The 18,842-nt window shown below is 42.3% G+C and overlaps 2 protein-coding genes across 3 annotated transcripts in view; one reads left to right on the top strand and one right to left on the bottom strand.

Annotated features, from left to right (window-relative positions):
- LOC139413735 (voltage-dependent L-type calcium channel subunit alpha-1D-like) overlaps window positions 1–10,597 on the top strand; it is an 84,987-nt gene extending 74,390 nt beyond the window's left edge. For both annotated transcript variants that reach the window (XM_071161450.1, XM_071161449.1), the window contains 2 exons: window positions 1,363–1,528; window positions 7,051–10,597. In XM_071161450.1, the coding sequence (XP_071017551.1) occupies window positions 1,363–1,528; window positions 7,051–7,356 (472 nt within the window). In that variant the 3' untranslated portion in view covers window positions 7,357–10,597. The remainder of the gene's footprint in view (window positions 1–1,362; window positions 1,529–7,050) is intronic.
- Window positions 10,598–10,933: 336 nt separating this feature from the next.
- On the bottom strand, window positions 10,934–18,055 carry LOC139413755 (parapinopsin-like). The gene is made up of 5 exons (XM_071161485.1): window positions 17,589–18,055; window positions 16,927–17,095; window positions 16,651–16,810; window positions 16,093–16,335; window positions 10,934–11,217 (listed from the first exon to the last, which is right to left on the bottom strand). The coding sequence occupies exons 1-5, from the start codon at window positions 17,926–17,928 to the stop codon at window positions 11,101–11,103; spliced, it is 1,029 nt and encodes a 342-aa protein (XP_071017586.1). The 5' UTR covers window positions 17,929–18,055; the 3' UTR covers window positions 10,934–11,100.
- Window positions 18,056–18,842: the final 787 nt, after the last annotated feature.

Genomic DNA, 18,842 nt, shown 5'->3' with positions numbered 1-18,842 from the left:
CTGTTATTTTGGCACTTAACAAAATAAAATGACAAAATTACACATTGGTTTTCTAACATTGTAAGTAGTCTAGGACTTTTATTTTTAATATATCTGTTATTTTGGCACTTAACAAAATAAAATGACAAAATTACACATTGGTTTTCTAACATTGTAAGTAGTCTATGGACAAGGTATGACAGCAATTCATTTTTTGGGTTCGTTTTCCTGGCACTGTTTCCACATGCTGACGTTTTAGCATTTGTGGCACAAATCCCATTCAAGTAATAGGGCCGATATTAGTATCTTTCATGCATCATGTACAAAAATGCTTGTTTACAGGGAAAGGAAACCAATATGTCATTTTGTCAGTTGGTTGAACTATCCCTTTAAGATAAAAGATGAAGAGGTGCTAAAGCGAGGAGCAGAACCGGAACGAGGAGCGGAACCCTCTCTCTTTGGAAGTTACGGGCTGAACATTCCTTCCCTTTTCCGAAATTCGAAAGATGCTAATACCTGCAAAAACGTTATTTTGAGATATTGGGACCATAAGGTTATATCGGCAAAAAGATGATTCTGAGATAACTGGCTTTAAAGTTCCGAACCCTCATTGGTTTTAATGTGGTTAGTCATTTTTATATTGCATTCTTTTAAGCTTAAACAGCGTGTACTGGGGTATTTCGAGTTCTACATATCAAATCAAATCACATTTTATTTGTCACATGCACCGAATACAATAGGTGTAGTAGACCTACCCTGAAATGCTTACTGACAAGCCCTAACCAACAAAAAAAGTGAGTTAGAAAATATTTGCCAAAAGAATAAACTAAAGTAATAAAAGAAAGTGACATAATAAAATAACAGTAACGAGGCTATAGACAGGGGGAACCGGTACAGAGTCAGTGTGCGGGGGTACAGGTTAGTTGAGGTAATTTGTACATGTAGGTAGGGGTAAATTGACTATGCATAGATAATAAACAGTGAGTAGTAGCAGTGTAAAAAAGAGGGTCAATGCAAATAGCCATATAAGTAGAGAACATTGAACAGAACAAGGCTATGTCAATAACTACATTTTGACAAAAATGCAGATAGAACCTCATAGTCCCAAGCTCTCGATTTGACCAAATATCCAGTGAAAAACCCAAACACCGAAACTACTTCTGCTCGCTATACCACGCATCCCATTCCTTCGCGACAGAATCTTAAAAATATTAGTCTTGGAATGGTTGCAGGTGCCACGCTCACTTTGATTATTTTGTTCATAAGAAAGTTATGTAGAACTCTGATAATAACCATCGAGTTACTATGTTCATTCAATCATTCTCATCCTTCACCTTTCCTCCATTGCACTCCAAGAGTGTCTGAATCTCTTCTTCTCTTCAGGGAGAGTGCCTCCAGCAGCCAGGTGTCTGTGAGGAAGAGTTCGTGGTACACAGACGACCCAGAGTACTCCCAGAGGACCTACTCCCCCGTCCACCTCCAGCTGCCCCCAGAGTACCGACAGCATTACCACCAGAAGAGAGGCAGCGCTACCAGCCTGGTGGAGGCGGTAAGGCAGGGGAGGGCAGGGAAGGGGAGGGTGGGTGGGTTGGTGTCTAGGGGCCAGTTGCACCAGTCACACCAGTAAGTGTGTCGTAACTACGTCCAACTACGTCCAACGCTCTACACCGGACCTAAAAATGATACCACCTGGGCATAATCCCTTTTATGAGCTACGCCTGGGTGTAGATTCTACACCTTGTAGGGGGCAGGGCCCGCTTGCATAAAACATATTAAGTGTTTCCCTTAAGGGTTTAGCTTAAGGAATCATTTTCCCTTACCTAAGGGAATTGTTTAAGGGCGTTGCATCGAGCCCCTCAAATATTTCCTTATCTAAGTGCATACTTAATTAAGGTGTTTACTGGCATGTATGGCAAAAAAGTATCTGGTTACCATTGAGACGGCCTGATTCACTGACTAAACCTCTCTTAACTTCTACAATCAAGACAGGATAACCAAATTGCTTCAGAAGATAACGTTTTTTGTAGTTCCTTTTTTTCAACTTGTTTATATTGCTTTCTAGTACGACAAGCTAGCTTCAGAGTAGCTATAGCTAACGAGCCAGCTAGCTTCAAGAAAGCTAAAAAGCTAAAATCACATTTTATTTGTCACATATACGTGTTTAGCAGATGTTATTGCGGGTGTAGCGAAATGCTTGTGCTTCTAGCTCCGACAGTGCAGTGATATCTAACAAGTAATATCTAACAGTTTCACAACATATACCCAAAATACACATAAACCTAAGTAAGGAATGGATTAAGAATATATATACATATATGTCAGAGCGGCATTGGACTAAGATATAGTGGCATAGTATAGAGTACAGTATATACAGTCGTGGCCAAAAGTTTTGAGAATGACACAAATATAAATTTTTACAAAGTCTGCTGCCTCAGTTTGTATGATGGCAATTTGCATATACTCCAGAATGTTATGAAGAGTGGTCAGATGAATTGCAATTAATTGCAAAGTCCCTCTTTTCCATGCAAATGAACTGAATCGCAAAAAAAAACATTTCCACTGCATTTCAGCCCTGCCACAAAAGGACCAGATGACATCATGTCAGTGATTCTCTCGTTAACACAGGTGTGAGTGTTGACGAGGACAAGGCTGGAGATCACTCATGCTGATTGAGTTCGAATAACAGACTGGAAGCTTCAAAAGGAGGGTGGTGCTTGGAATCATTGTTCTTCCTCTGTCAACCATGGTTACCAGCAAGCGCCAGAACCGTCTCCTAAAGTTGATTCAGCTGCGGGATCGGGGCACCACCAGTTCAGAGCTTGCTCAGGAATGGCAGCAGACAGGTGTGAGTGCATCTCCACGCACAGTGAGGCGAAGACTTTTGGAGGATGGCCTGGTGTCAAGAAGGGCAGCAAAGAAGCCACTTCTCTCCAGGGAAAACATCAGGGACAGACTGATTTTCTGTAAAAGGTACACGGATTGGACTGCTGAGGACTGGGGTAAAGTCATTTTCTCTGATGAATCCCCTTTCCGATTGTTTGGGGCATCCGGAAAAAAGCTTGTCCGGAGAAGAAAAGGTGAGTGCTACCATCAGTCTTGTGTCATGCCAACAGTAAAGCATCCTGAGACCATTCATGTGTGGGGTTGATTCTCAGCCAAGGGAGTGGGTTCACTCACAATTTTGCCTAAGAACACAGCCATGAATAAAGAATGGTACCAATACATCCTCCGAGAGCAACTTCTCCCAACATCCAGGAACAGTTTGGTGACGAACAATGCCTTTACCAGCATGATGGAGCACCTTGCCATAAGGCAAAAGTGATAATTAAGTGGCTTGGGGAACAAAACATCAATATTTTGGGTCCATGGCCAGGAAACTCCCCAGACTTTAATCCCATTGAGAACTTGTGGTCAATCCTCAAGAGGCGGGTGGACAAACAAAAACCCACTTATTCTGACAAACTCCAAGCATTGATTATGCAAGAATGGGCTGCCATCAGTCAGGATTTGGCCCAGAAGTTAATTGACAGCATGCCAGGGTGGATTGCAGAGGTCTTGAAAAAGAAGTGTCAACACTGCAAATATTGACTCTTTGCATCAACTTCATGTAATTGTCAATAAAAGTCTTTGACACTTATGAAATGCTTGTAATTATACTTCAGTATTCCATAGTAACATCTGACAATAATATCTAAAGACACTGAAGCAGCAGACTTTGTGGAAATTAATATTTGTGTCCTTCTAAAAAAAAATGGCCACGACAGTACATATGAGATGGGTTATGCAATATTTACACACAATTAAAGTACAGTTTACACATATGATATGAGTAATGCAAGATACGGAGACATTATTAAAGTGGCTAGTGTTTCCTAATCAATGTCTATAGGCAGCAGCCTCTGATGTGCTGGAGATGCCTGTTTAACAGTCAGTGGTGTAGTATAGAATACAATACAGTATATACATATGAAATCGGTGATGTAATATGTAAACACAATTTAAAGTGAATAAGATACCATAGAATAGTGTGGAGTGCAGTTCATACAGTGGGAGTATTTGATACACTGCCGATTTTGCAGGTTTTCCTACTTACAAAGCATGTAGAGGTCTGTAATTTTTATCATAGGTACAACTGTGAGAGACGGAATCTAAAACAAAAATCCAGAAAATCACATTGTATGATTTTTAAGTAATTAATTAGCATTTTATTGCATGACATAAGTATTTGATACATCAGAAAAGCAGAACTTAATATTTGGTACAGAAACCTTTGTTTGCAATTACAGAGATCATACGTTTCCTGTAGTTCTTGACCAGGTTTGCATACACTGCAGCAGGGATTTTGGCCCACTCCTCCATACAGACCTTCTCCAGATCCTTCAGGTTTCGGGGCTGTCGCTGGGCAATACGGACTTTCAGCTCCCTCCAAAGATTTTCTATTGGGTTCAGGTCTGGAGACTGGCTAGGCCACTCCAAGACATTGAGATGCTTCTTATGGAGCCACTCCTTAGTTGCCCTGGCTGTGTGTTTCGGGTCGTTGTCATGCTGGAAGACCCATCTTCAATGCTCTTACTGAGGGAAGGAGGTTGTTGGCCAAGATTTTGCGATACATGGCCCCATCCATCCTCCCCTCAATAATGTGCAGTCGTCCTGTCCCCTTTGCAGAAAAGCATCCCCAAAGAATGATGTTTCCACCTCCATGCTTCACGGTTGGGATGATGTTCTTGGGGTTGTACTCATCCTTCTTCTTCCTCCAAACACGGCGAGTCTCATCAGACCACATGACCTTCTCCCATTCCTCCTCTGGATCATCCAGATGTTCATTGGCAAACTTCAGACCGGCCTGGACATGCGCTGGCTTGAGCACGGGGACCTTGCGTGCGCTGCTGGATTTTAATTCATGACGGCGTAGTGTGTTACTAAGGGTTTCCTTTGAGACTGTAGTCCCAGCACTCTTCAGATCATTGACCAAGTCCTGCCGTGTAGTTCTGGGCTGATCCCTCACCTTCCTCATGATCATTAATGCCCCACGAGGTGAGATCTTGCATGGAGCCCCAGACCGAGGGTGATTGATTATTTTCTAATAATTGCGCCAACAGTTGTTGCCTTCTCACCAAGCTGCTTGCCTATTGTCCTGTAGCCCATCCCAGCCTTGTGTTCTCTGGTCTTGGCCATTGTGGAGAGGTTGGAGTCTGTTAGATTGAGTGTGTGAACAGGTGTCTTTTATACAGGTAACGAGTTCAAACAGGTGCAGTTAATACAGGTAATGAGTGGAGAACAGGGGGGCTTCTTAAAGAAAAACTAACAGGTCTGTGAGAGCCGGAATTCTTACTGGTTGGTAGGTGATCAAATACTTATGTCATGCAATAAAATGCAAATTAATTACTTAAAAATCATACAATGTGATTTTCTGGATTGTTTCCGTCTCTCACAGTTGAAGTGTACCTATGATAAAAATTACAGACCTCTACATGCTTTGTAAGTAAGAAAACCTGCAAAATCGGCAGTGTATCAAATACTTGTTCTCCCCACTGTACATATGAGATGAGTAATGCTAGATACAGAAACATTATTAAAGTGGCTAGTGATCCATTTCTAAAAGTGGCCAGTGATTCCTAATCTATGTCTGTTGGTAGCCAAATCTGATGTGCTAGAGATGGCTGTTTAGAGATGGCTGTTTAGTATCTCGGTCCCAGCTTTGATGCACCTGTACTGACCTCGCCTTCTGGATGTTAGCAGGGTGAACGGGCAGTGGTTCGGGTGGTTGATATCCTTGATGATCTTTTTGGCCTTCCTTTTTGGCATTGGATGCTGTAGGTGTCCAGGAGGTCGGGAAGTTTGCCCCCAGTAATGCGTTGGGCAAACCGCACCACCCTCTGGAGAGATTTGCGATTGTGGGTGGTGCAGTTGCCATACCAGGCGGTGATACAGTCCGACAGGATGCTCTCAATTGTGCATCTGTAAAAGTTTGTGAGGTGATAAGACAAATTTCTTTAGCCTCCTGAGGTTGAAGAGGCGCTTCACCACTGCAGTCCCATCGATGTGGATTGCGGGGTGTTCCCTCTGCTGTTTCCTGAAGTCCACCATCATCTCCTTAGTTTTGTTGATGTTGAGTGAGAGGTTATTTTCCTGGCACCACACTCCCAGAGCCCTCACATCCTCCACATCCTCCCCTCACATCCCCCACATCCAGTCTCATCGTTGTTGGTAATCAAGCTTACTATTATTGTGTTGTCTGCAAACTTAATGATTGAGTTAGAGGCGTGCTTGACCACGCAGTCATGGTTGAACAGGGAGTACAGGAGGGGGCTGAGCACGCACCCTTGTGGGGCCCCAGTGTTGAGTATTAGCGAAGAGGAGGTGTTGTTTCCTACCTTCACCGCGTGGGGGAATGATGTGATAGAATTTAACGATCCTTTTCCTCAAATTTGCTTTGTTAAATCCCCAGCTCCAATAAATGCAGCCTCGGGATATGTGGTTTCCAGTTTGCATAAAGTCCAGTGAAGTTCTTTGAGGGCCGGCGTGGTATCCGCTTGGGGGGATATAGACTGCTGTGGCTATAATTGATGAAAATTCTCTCGGGAGAACACGAGTACGGTCTGCATTTGATTGTGCGATATTCTAGGTCGGGTGAACAGAAGGACTTGAGTTCCTGTATGTTATCACAGTTACACCATAAGTCGTTAATCATAAACATATACCTCCACCCTTCTGCTTCCCGGAGAGATGTTTGTTCCTGTCGGCGCGATGTACTGAGAACCCAACTGGCTTTACAGAGCCAGACAGTATATCTCGAGAGAGCCATGTTTCATGGGAGCAGAGTATGTTACAATCCCTGGTGTCTCTCTGAAAAGCAACTCTTGCCTTGAGCTCATCCATTTTATTATCCAGAGATTTGACATTATCCAGTAAAATACTCGGGAGCGGTGGGTGGTGTGCATGCTACAGGAGTTGCCACAGGTGTTGATGGTTTAAACACTCAGACTCAGATATCCAAACTTTGGTGACTAACAGTAATTTAAATGACCCACGTTTACACAATGTGGTCGGTTTTCTCCTGTTGCCATGCAGGTTTTGATATCAGAAGGGCTCGGGAGATACGCCAAGGATCCAAAGTTCGTGGCGGCCACCAAGCACGAGATAGCAGACGCGTGCGAGATGACCATTGACGAGATGGAGAGCGCGGCCAGCCACTTGCTGAATGGCGGTGTGGCGCCGGCGGTTAATGGGGTCAACGTGTACCCCGTCATGAGCGAGCGGGACTACGACCTCCAGGACGCCACGGCCAGTTACAGTGACGAGGAGCCGGAGGTGGAGCTTAGATTACCGTACGAGGAGGACCTGGCAGACGAGATGATCTGCATCACCACTTTATAGCATCGGCTGGAGAATAAACTACTAGAAACTAACTACTAGCTGTATGTACTCTACTTCATATAGACTACAGTACCATCAGTGGAAAACTAAATGAGAAATGCATCTATTGGCTTACGACCAAAAGAAGTGCCTTTTACATGGAAGAGAAAGGCACCTATGAGGAGAGAGAGACACACTTATTCTCTCACTCACCCTCTGCCAGCCAGGGAATTCACATCACTTCTGTCAATCACAGGACTAGAAGCCAATCCTGGTGCCAGGGAACCATGTTAGTCCCACCCTCCCAGACCGACACTACTGGCACTTAGGAGGCCATGAGCATCTGTCATAGGTCACCATCTGGAGGTGACACTCACAGGTTCATCAACGAGCCAATTGCAGACGAGGACATGGCGTGTCAGTGGAGGAGATGGACCTATTGGCAGAGGCGTATGGTACCGTAGGCAGGTCGTTAAGGGTGATGACAATCAGATGTAAGATGTCATTCCCTCTGTCACTTTATTAAGATTTTGGCATATCATGCAAGTTTTCAATGCAAGCATAGAAAGGCATATCTCTCCCCACCTAACCCCCCTTAGATGTTTTAGTATAACTTTGATCCCGGAAACATTGACATAAATAATTAAAAGATGGCTGTAGATGGGTCACAACGAACAGATTCTTAGAGAATAACCAGTTTACGTATGCAGGAGATATCAGTCACATTTATAGCATCATCCAACTGGAGATATACACTTCTGAGACGACTACAGCATGGAATAAATGCACTAGCAGGCAGGTTGTTTTTAATTTGACAATAGCCTGACGATGAATATTTCATAGTAGATATACTGTAAATTAATTGTATTATATAAACAAAAAGAAAAACTTTGTAAAGAGATGTTCTATATTTTGTAATTGTGTACCATTTCAAAAGAAGATCAGCAATACACACCCTAATGAATCCTATTATGCTACCAGGAAAGAAGATCGCTGGTGTTATTATTTTATTAGGTACAATATCCTGACATTTATTTGCCTTTTCTTTGTTGTTGCTCATATGCATCCTTGACATGTCTGTGAACAGCTTTTTAAAATCGTTTTGTTTTTCATGTAACAACACAGCTGCACAAGATATGCAAATGTCTTTGTTTTTTTACTTGTTTAATGAGCATAAGAACACTGTATATGTGTTACTCAAACCACACCAACACCAGTACCACAAAGTAAAGTATCCCTTATTAAGAGCATCTTTGTAGGACTTGATATTAGCTAAGCCTCAAGGAGGCTATTCTACCTTTATAAAGATGTGATACTAAACTTCCGTGTTTGCATATGTTGTGCAGAGGAGGTGCACAGCACAGAAAGGTCAGATGCCTAGTGCATTGACAATGCTGCTTCATTTGCCCATTTTGAAATGAATTCTACAACTTTATTAGTTTCATCTGTCCCAACTGAAATGCCTTCTGCTGCTGAAAGAAAACAATATGATAGACGTGAGATGAACAGAAATCTCCCTGTCGTTCTCAACGCTTTTATTGGGATTTTTCCTCAATATACAACTTGTTGATCACGATTAATGTAAGTTAATTCCACTGATCCTTTCAAACTAAATCTTCCTAATCACTTGGCCTTTATGTTGTTGTGTGCGAGACTTGTGACAGACTGAGCCGGTGTGAGCCAGGACAGACGGGATGCACGGTGGTTGATTGGTGAGGCACGTATTCATCAGGGATGTTGACAGGGCAGATGAGCTCACGTGATGACGCTGCATCTAGCCTGGGTGCCAGTCTGGTTCTGCTCTCTCGCCAACTCCTTACGGAATTGTCAAGCAAAACATGACAATGGAGTAGGCAAAAGCACAAACAGATCTGGGACCAGGCTAGGTATCATCATGGTCTAGGTAGGTCCATGGTCTCCACCATTGTTGTCCTCTTCTGTTGTGTTGTTGTGTCATATTTGGCCTGAAGTGTTTTAGCTGGAGAGAGGCTAAGCAATACTAACCCCCTCACTCTCTCAGCCTCTCTGGCTTCTCTCTGCATACACTATACCTCGTGGTGGTCCAGCATCGTCTGGGGAAAACATATCAGCCTTCCTCTCAACCAACTAGTCTGTTTCCCACAGCCATCTTATCCGTCCAATGAGAAGGGAGTGTTTGTACTACGGCTAATTTTACAAGAAAACGCCACTTTTGTTGCTATCAACGCAAGTTGAAAATTGATGCACCACAAAATTACTTTACACTATCAGACAAAAAATAAAGTACTAAGTTCACTTCTTTTTCAGGCGCTGCCCTGGATAGTTTGAATAAGCACAGATGATGGGTAGGTGATGAGACGTGTGGGATCTGTAATTCATGAGTGTTTGATTTGTAGTTCATGAGTTTGCATTGCGTTCTCAGTCAACCTGAATACTGTCTTGAAAATGTAGGTTTTCCACATTGTGTGCACATTGAAAGGGCTCTTTGAATTGTTTGAGTAAAAAAAAAATGTGTTCTGGTCTTTTTGTTGAGAATTATCTTGTGAAAGGACCAATGCGCATTCCAGGCACGTTATACTATTCGTAGCAATTACTGATAAACTGAAAATATGCATTATTTTGTAAACACTTTTAAAAAGGTTGTGTTAAACTAAAGATAAAACAAACATACTTTTACCTCATGTCAGGGATTCCTGAAAAAAAGAAAAGAGAAAATGATTTGGTTCATTCTATACCAATGGTATTTCAATATTAGCACATAGCTGTTTGTCTTTGCACAAGTAACTGTATAGTGCTATTGTTTCTCCTTTTTCTATACACATTTTTGTGAATTAAGGTGAGACAATTTTGTACTTTTTTGTGACTGTGTGTATGGTTTAGTGAAATCTATATTTGTCATTTACACCTCACCTTTCAATGCTGGGACAGAAAGAATCTGAAAAAAATTAAGAAAAAAATATACATTTTCAAGGTGCACTGTTACTCTGTTGGTGGGTTAAAAAAAGATAAATCCAATGGTAATATACCATTTTACAGAGAAACCCTTGTTGATTTAAACATTTTGGTTAGTTTTCATTCTATTATTATAATTATTATGATTACTATTACTACTATTACTGTTATTAAATATGTATTAAAATAGAAGATAATGTAAAATATGTACAAACATATGGAAAGACCCATGGTAATGTTCTCTACTTGAAAGTCCTTATATTTACTCTGTAATGTTTTTATTCAGTAAACATGATTTCTCTTTGTAGCAAATCTTTATTATGACCCTCTATGTTTTGTATCAATTCATTTTTTTTCCTTTTTTTGCCTTGAATTCATTTTAATCAATAATGATATTTTATTTTCTAATGATTATTACTGAATAAACTTACACTGAAATTATACACTGTATGTTCATTATTTGTGCTTTGTTTATAGATAAGCCATGCATTATGTATTGAACAGCATGTTCATAGTGTTTTATATTTACCATAAAGTAAGGATAGATTCCACAGTTAATATACATTCTGTAACATACTGTGGGTAACATACTCTGTGATCAGCCAGTCTCTCATCCCATTCTGGATGTAGTATTAAAACCATACTCTAAAGTTTTTTGGGGTTATGACAAGGTAAGAAAGTCATACAAATCTCCTTATTAAGGTATTAATAAGTAATATTCTTACAAACTAAGAGGTATATTTAATGAATGTATTAAAAAAGGCATAGAATATGAGTGACACTTTATTGGTGCTGCTGGTGCCATCAGTGGATTTATCTAAATGCCTGTATGGATCAACTGGGGGAGACTTTGTTGTTGATGGTTGCCACAGTGGTCTGCATCTCTGACCCCTCCTCAGATGGCCATGGGTCCCTCCCACACAGCAGGAAGGGCACTGCATATCTCCGGAACTGGACAAGACACAACACCATTATCATACACTGTTACTGTGTCCGACATTTTGTTGTATATCAAATGGCTTCAATGTTTAAAATAACTGTTCATGGTAAACAGCGGCTGTTCAATCGCAAAACTGTATGAAATTAAATCGCAGTGAAACAATGTTCTACCACAGGACCTGAGCTAATGGTGACTGAAATTACTTTCACATTTTTCTCCACTAGATGGAGTCTTTAGACTGCTAACGAGTGTCTGGTTTGTGGCAAGGTGCATTGCAGTGATCATTCTACAGATTAGTGTCTAACTTAATCTCCTATCACATTTATAGGCTTATTATCATCCTTGACATTTTTTGCTTCCTATATCTGATCTTGTTTTCAAGACAAACAAAGTGTTTCATTGACTGGTTTGCTGACGTCACGAAAACGATGCGCACATTTCAAAGGGGCATAAGGGCATGTCTTGTTATGGTTCTGAATGGCCAGATAGCTAACAACAACGAAACTGCCATGGTGTGAATCATACGTGGCACGTTTCAGCTGGTTTGAGCTTGTTCTTGATACCATGTCTTGTTTTGAGGTGTTTTGACTGATGTCACGTCTTTGCTAATATGGAAAAATGTGTATTGGTTTTGTTGCTAAACAACCAACCCATCTATACACATGTGTACTGTATGTACAGTAGCAGTCAAAAGTTTAAACATACCTACTCATTCAAGTGTTTTTCTTTATTTGTACTATTTTATACATTTTAGAGTAATAGTGAAGACATCAAAACTATGAAGTAACACTTATGGAATCATGTAGTAACCAGTGTTAAACCAGTGTTAAACAAATCAAAATATATTTTAGATTTGAGATTCTTTAAAGTAGCCACCCTTTGCCTTGATGACTGCTTTGCACACTCTTGGCATTCTGTCAACCAGCTTCATGAGGTAGTCACCTGGAATGCATTTCAATTAACAGGTGTGCCTTGTTAAAAATTGCAGGCCAAATAAATGCTTCACAGACACATCTCAACATCAACTGTTCAGAGAAGACTGCATGAATTAGGCCTTCATGGTCAAATTGCTGCAAAGTAACCACCACTATAGGACACCAATAAATAGAAGAGACTTGCTTGGGCCAAGAAACTTGAGCAATGGACATTAGACCGGTTGAAATCTGTCTTTGGTCTGATGAGTCCAAATTTGAGATTTTTGGTTCCAACCGCCGTGTCTTTGTGAGACGCAGAGTAGATGATCTCAGATGATCTCTGCATGTGTGGTTCCCACCATGAAGCATGGAGGAGGGGGTGTGATGGTGTGGGGGTGCTTTGCTGGTTACACTGTCTGTGATGTATTTAGAATTCAAGGCACACTTAACCAACATGGATACCACAGCATTCTGCAGTGATATTCCATCCCATCTTGTTTGCGCTTAGTGGGACTATCATTTGTTTTCAACAGGACAATGACCCAACACACCTCCAGGCTGTGTAAGGGCTATTTGACCAAGAAGGAGAGTGATGGGGTTATGCATCAGATGACTTGGCCACAATCACCTGACCTCAACCCAATTGAGATGGTTTGGGATGAGTTGAACTGCAGCGTGAAGAAAAAGAAAGCATTCCATGTGAAGCTGGTTGAGAGAATGCCAAGAGTGTGCAAAGCTGTCATCAAGGCAAAGGGTGACTACTTTGAAGAATATAAAATCCCAAATATATTTTGATTTGTTAAACATTTTTTAGTTACTACATGATTCCATATGGGTTCCGGGATTCTTCGGATGGCATTGAAGAGTACACCACATCAGTCACTGGCTGGCTTTATCATTAAGTGCATCTATGACTTTGTCCCCACATTGACTGTACGTACATACCCCAACCAGAAGCCATGGATTACAGGCAACATCCGCACTGATCTAGAGGGTAGAGCTGCCGCTTTCAAGGAGCGGGACTTTAACCCGGAAGCTTATAAGAAATCCCACTATGCCCTCCAACGAACCATCAAACAGGCAAAGCATCAATACAGGGTTAAGATTGAATCGTACTACACCGGCTCCGATGCTCGTCGGATGTGGCAGGGCTTGCAAACCATTACAGACTACAAAGGAAAGCACAGCCATGAGCTGCCCAATGACACGAGCCTACCAGACGAGCTAAATGACTTCTATGCTCCAAACGAGCCAAGTAATACTGAAACATGCATGAGAGCATCAGCTGTGTGATCACGCTCTCCGTACCCGATGTGAGTAAGGCCTTTAAACAGGTCAACATTCACAAGGCCGCAGGTCCAGACGGATTACCAGGACGTGTACCGCGAGCATGTGCTGACCAACTGGCAAGTGTCTTCACTGACATTTTCAACCTCGCCCTGTTTGAGTCTGTAATACCAACATGTTTCAAGCAGACCACCATAGTCCCTGTGCCCAAGAACACTAAGGTAACCTGCCTAAATGACTACCGACCTGTAGCACTCACATCTGTAGCCATGAAGTGCTTTGAAAGGCTGATCATGACTCACATCAACACCATTATCCCAGAAATTCTAGACCCACTCCAATTTGCATAACGCCCAACAGATCCACATATGATTAAATCTCTATTGCACTCCACACTGCCATTTCCCACCTGGAGAAAAGGAACACCTATGTGAGAATGCTATTCATTGACAACAGTCCAGCGTTCAACACCATAGTGCCCTCAAAGCTCATCACTAAGCTAAGGACACTGGGACTTAACACCTCCCTCTGCAACTGGCTCCTGGACTTCCTGACAGGCCGCCCCCAGGTGGTAAGGGTATGTAACAATACAACTCCCACACTGATCACGGGGGCCCCTCAGGAGTGTGTGCTCAGTCCCCTCCTGTACTCCCTGTTCACTCATGACTGCTTGGCCAGGCACGACTCCAACACCATCATTAAGTTTGCTGATGACACAACAGTGGTAGGTCAGATCACGGACAACGATGAGACAGCCTATAGGGAGGAGGTCATAGACCTGGCCGTGTGGTGCCAGGACAACAACCTCTCCTTCAACTTGATCAAGACAAAGGAGATGATTGTGGACTACAGGAAAAGGAGGACAGAGCAAACCCCCATTCTCATCGATGGGGCTGTAGTGGAGCAGGTTGAAAGCTTCAAGTTCCTTGGTGTCCACATCACCAACAAACTAACATGGTCCAAGCACACCAAGACAGTTGTGAAGAGGGCACGACAAAACCTATTCCCCCTCAGGAGACTGAAAAGATTTGGCATGGGTCCTCAGATCCTCAAAAAGTTATACGGCTGCACCATCAAGAGCATAATTGCATCACTGCCTGGTATGGCAACTGCTCGGCCCATGACCGTAAGGCACTACAGATTGTTTTGCGTATGGCCCAGTACATCACTGGGGCTAAGCTTCCTGTGATCCAGGACCTCTACACCAGGCTGTGTCAGAGGAAGGCTCTAAAAATGATCAAAGACTCCAGCCACCCTAGTCATAGACTGTTCTCTCGGCTACCTCACAGCAAGTGGTACCGGAGCGCCAAGTCTAGGTCCAAGAGGCTTCTCAACAGCTTCTAACCCCAAGCCATAAGACTCCTGAACAGCTAATCAAATGTCTAGACTATTTGCATTTCCCCCCCATCTCTTTTGGCTGCTGCTATTCTCTGTTTATTATCTATGCATAGTCACTTTAACTCTACCTACAGGTACAGTATATATTACCTCGACTAACCGGTGCCCCCGCACATTGACTCTGTACCGGTAACCCCTGTATATAGCCTCTCTGTTTTTATTTTACTGCTGCTCTTAATTATTTGTTACTTTCATTTCTAATTTTTTACTTATCTATTTTTTACTTAATAAATCCTCTACGGGATCGGTGTCCCCCCCGCGGGACGGTTGAGCTAACGTAGGCTAATGTGATTAGCATGAGGTTGTAAGTGACTAAACAAATTCCCAGGACATAGACATATCTGATATGGGCATAAAGCTTAAATTATTTTTAATATAACTGCACTGTCCAATTTACATTAACTATTACAGTGAACTAATACCATGCTATTGTTTGAGGTGAGTGCAAAATTATGAACTTGAAAATGTATTACCAAACCAATTAGGCACCTTTTGGCATTCTTGATACAACATTTTGAACATATATGCAATGGTTCATTGGATCAGTCTAAAACCTTGCACATACACTGCTGCCATCTAAAATCCAAAATCCAAAGATGATGCGCATATTATTTTATTTGTATTATTTTTACCAGATTTAATGTGTTATATTCTCCTACATTAATTTTATTTGCACAAACTTCAAAGTGTTTCCTTTCAAATGGTATCAAGAATATGCATATCCTTGCTTCAGTTCTTGAGCTACAGGCAGTTAGATTTGGGCTGAAATTTTAAAAAGATCCTTAAGAGGTCTTTTAACACGTATTTTTCTTAAAACTGCATTGTCGGTTAAGGGCTTGTAAGTAAGCATTTCACTGGGAGGTTTACAGTTGTTGTATTCGGAGCATGTAACAAATCAAATTTTATTTTATTTTGGTATTTCACTATTAATCTACAATGTATAAAATAGTCGAAATAAAGAAAAACCCTTGAATGAGTAGGTGTCCAAACTTTTGACTTGTACTGTATGTGTACCTGTTTGTTCATTTAGAGGTAGATTTATAAGTATTCCTGTTTGTTCATTTAGAGGTAGATTTATATGTGTACATGTTTGTTCATATAGAAGTAGATTTATACAATATGTGTACCTGTTTGTTCATGTAGAGGTAGATTTATACAGTATGTGTACCTGTTTTGTTCATGTAGAGGTAGATTTATACAATATGTGTACCTGTTTGTTCATGTAGAGGTAGATTTATACAGTATGTGTACCTGTTTGTTCATGTAGAGGTAGATTTATAAGTATACCTGTTTGTTCATGTAGAGGTAGATGAGAGGGTTGTACACGGTGCTGCTCTTGGCCAGGTAGACTGGCACAGTGCCCAGCAGAGGGCTGATGGGGGCATCAGGGTGGGAGACCACCACGAGGGCCAGGGTAGCGTAGGGCAGCCAGCTGACCAGGAAAGTAACCACCATCAGAACCACCATGCGGGCCACCTTAGCCTCCGCCTTGGCTGCTGCACCCCCTTCTATACAGCCCATTGCAGAGACCTGCAACAACAACAACATCACAGCCAGGTTGTGGAATATGGATAGTACAGTATGTAAAGCTTGCCGAATGCATGGCACAGACAATATGTGGTCATACAGAGAGTATGTCTTGGGCTAGGAGTTTTTCCTGACCATATAACCTGACCAAGAACAACTCCAGCCTACAGGCTGAATTTTTCCGTTTCAGGTCTTGAGATCAGGAAAAACTCCTGATTGTCCCTAATTATGACGCACACTACCAAACTGGCACAGATACTGTCTGAGCAGACACACCTTTAGGGCCGTGCATGTAAACTACACATTGAGTGGACCTACCTGTCTTAAGGTGTAAATGAGTTTAGAGTAAGAGGCCACGATGATGAGGAAGGGCACGGCGAAACACAGCAGGAAGTAGCACAGGATATATGACACATTATTGGGGTCCCGGTTGTGCCAGTCCGGGGCGCACGAAGTCCCCACGCCCTCCAGCTCGTACCTGTAAGGGAAGTGAAGTTTAGTCATGGTTTACTATTATAATTTGCGTGCTCTCATTACATGATACCTCATTGGTACATAGCAGTGTGGCGGATTAATCTGATGTCATTACAGTACCTTCCCCAGCCGAATAGGGGCGGGGTGTTCCAGATGAGAGACCAAACCCATGACAAGGCCACACCCCCAACCGCATGCTTGGTCTGGAACGAGATTGGTCCTAGCGGCTTGCTCACCACAAACATCCTCTCTATGGCAATCAGAGCTACCGTGCACAGTGACGTGATACCTGCAGTACACCCCAGTCAGACAGTACAGTACAGCAGTCATACAGTGCTCCACAGGGCCTCATCGTAAAGTTATTTTGCAAATTATATTGTTGTTGTAATTAAAGGTACAGTAATTACAGATAGTGTTGCCTGAAGATTGCAACGGCTGATTAGTATGACAGAATCATTACGAGAACTCATTTTAATTGATTCCGAATTTGTTTAATTACGAGTTTGATTCAAAATAATGATTCAGCTAGATGGCCATAAGAAAATGATTCAATTGAAACAAAATCAACATGGTTTCATATTATAAAATATGTTTAAAAAAAGTTAACAATACAATCGTACTTTTTGAAGCAAATATAGACTTTTAATACAGTACATGTATTTTCAAATGTACACTTTTACAGTAAGGCCATATTTGTAGAGAAGGAATGAATGTCCTCACTGTCTATGTTTATGTGAAAACTTACAAAGTATATCCCAGAGACGGTTCTGGGAGCCACTCACCAAACAGAGCCACAGAGAATCCCTCTATGATACAGCCGGTCCGTCCCAGGGAGAAGTACCCCAGAGCGTTGTTGACCACAGACAGAACCCCACCAGTCAGCGCTGTCCCCAGGTCAGCTACGGCCATGTTGACCAGGGCGTAGTTCAGAGGTTGCCTCAGCTGCCTGTTCATCAGCGACACCACGATCACCGTGGAGTTCAACACAATGGCCGGTACGGTGAACATAGCCATGACGATGGAGAGGGTGATGAAGCCGGCTCGGGGCAGGAGCTCCTTGCCCTCGGGGGACGGTCCCAGGTAGGACGAAGCGTTGGGGAGAGAGGCTGGCAGCTGCATCATGGATATAGAATGACAACAAGCACACACCACACAGGCTCTCACTCTCTTGGAGGTGGTAAGAACCTCCACACCACACTCCAACACAAGGTCTCTCACACTCCCTTAAGTCTCTCAGTGCCCACACCACTCTGATGGCAGCGAAAGGGTGCACAGACTGAGACACAGAGAGTGGAATATCTGAGATTAGGTGTTCTAAGTCGTGTGATGTAAAGTCCCACAAATCCAGACTTAACAAAGAGTAATTCCCTCAGGTGGTGATCCTTGATCACAATTTACACCTGATTGTAGAGGCGCCAGAACAAGTTGTCTCTCACCAATTGCAAGTGCCCTCACAGGAATATGTGTGTTAAATTACTCCAGTCAAGGTGATAGGAATTTTAAACTTCCCAGGATCCCTCTTCATTCCTTGACATCCCTGGCGGAAATGAGTGTCACTCCAGAGAGGGGCTTTCTGGGAAATGTCTGACTACCTAAGCTTTTTTGCTGTCACACACATGGACATACACAAACTCTCTCTCACACACACACTAACACATGCACACACAAACTTGTTCTCCCACACACACATGGACACACACAGGGTCAGTGAAAGTTGAAAGTGTCAGCCTCTGACTAATAGGTGTGTGAGAGAGGGGCACTCCAGGTCACTATCCTTTCCTGATTGATCTGACCTGTCCAGCCTTCCTTATTTTAACTTACCATGGACCTACAACAAAGCTGTGTGTGTGTGTGTGTGTGTGTGTGTGTGTGTGTGTGTGTGTGTGTGTGTGTGTGTGTGTGTGTGTGTGTGTGTGTGTGTGTGTGTGTGTGTGTGTGTGTGTGTGTGTGTGTCAAGTATCATTAAATACAATTACTATTCAGTGTATTTACTTACTGTAATAATTTTCATAAGGTAATGCTATTTTTTTAAATTA

The sequence above is a fragment of the Oncorhynchus clarkii genome, chromosome 7, assembly GCF_045791955.1.
Source record: "Oncorhynchus clarkii lewisi isolate Uvic-CL-2024 chromosome 7, UVic_Ocla_1.0, whole genome shotgun sequence".
NCBI lineage: Eukaryota > Metazoa > Chordata > Actinopteri > Salmoniformes > Salmonidae > Oncorhynchus > Oncorhynchus clarkii.
Note: the sequence above shows the minus strand (reverse complement) of the source record. Positions and strands in the feature narration are given on the sequence as shown.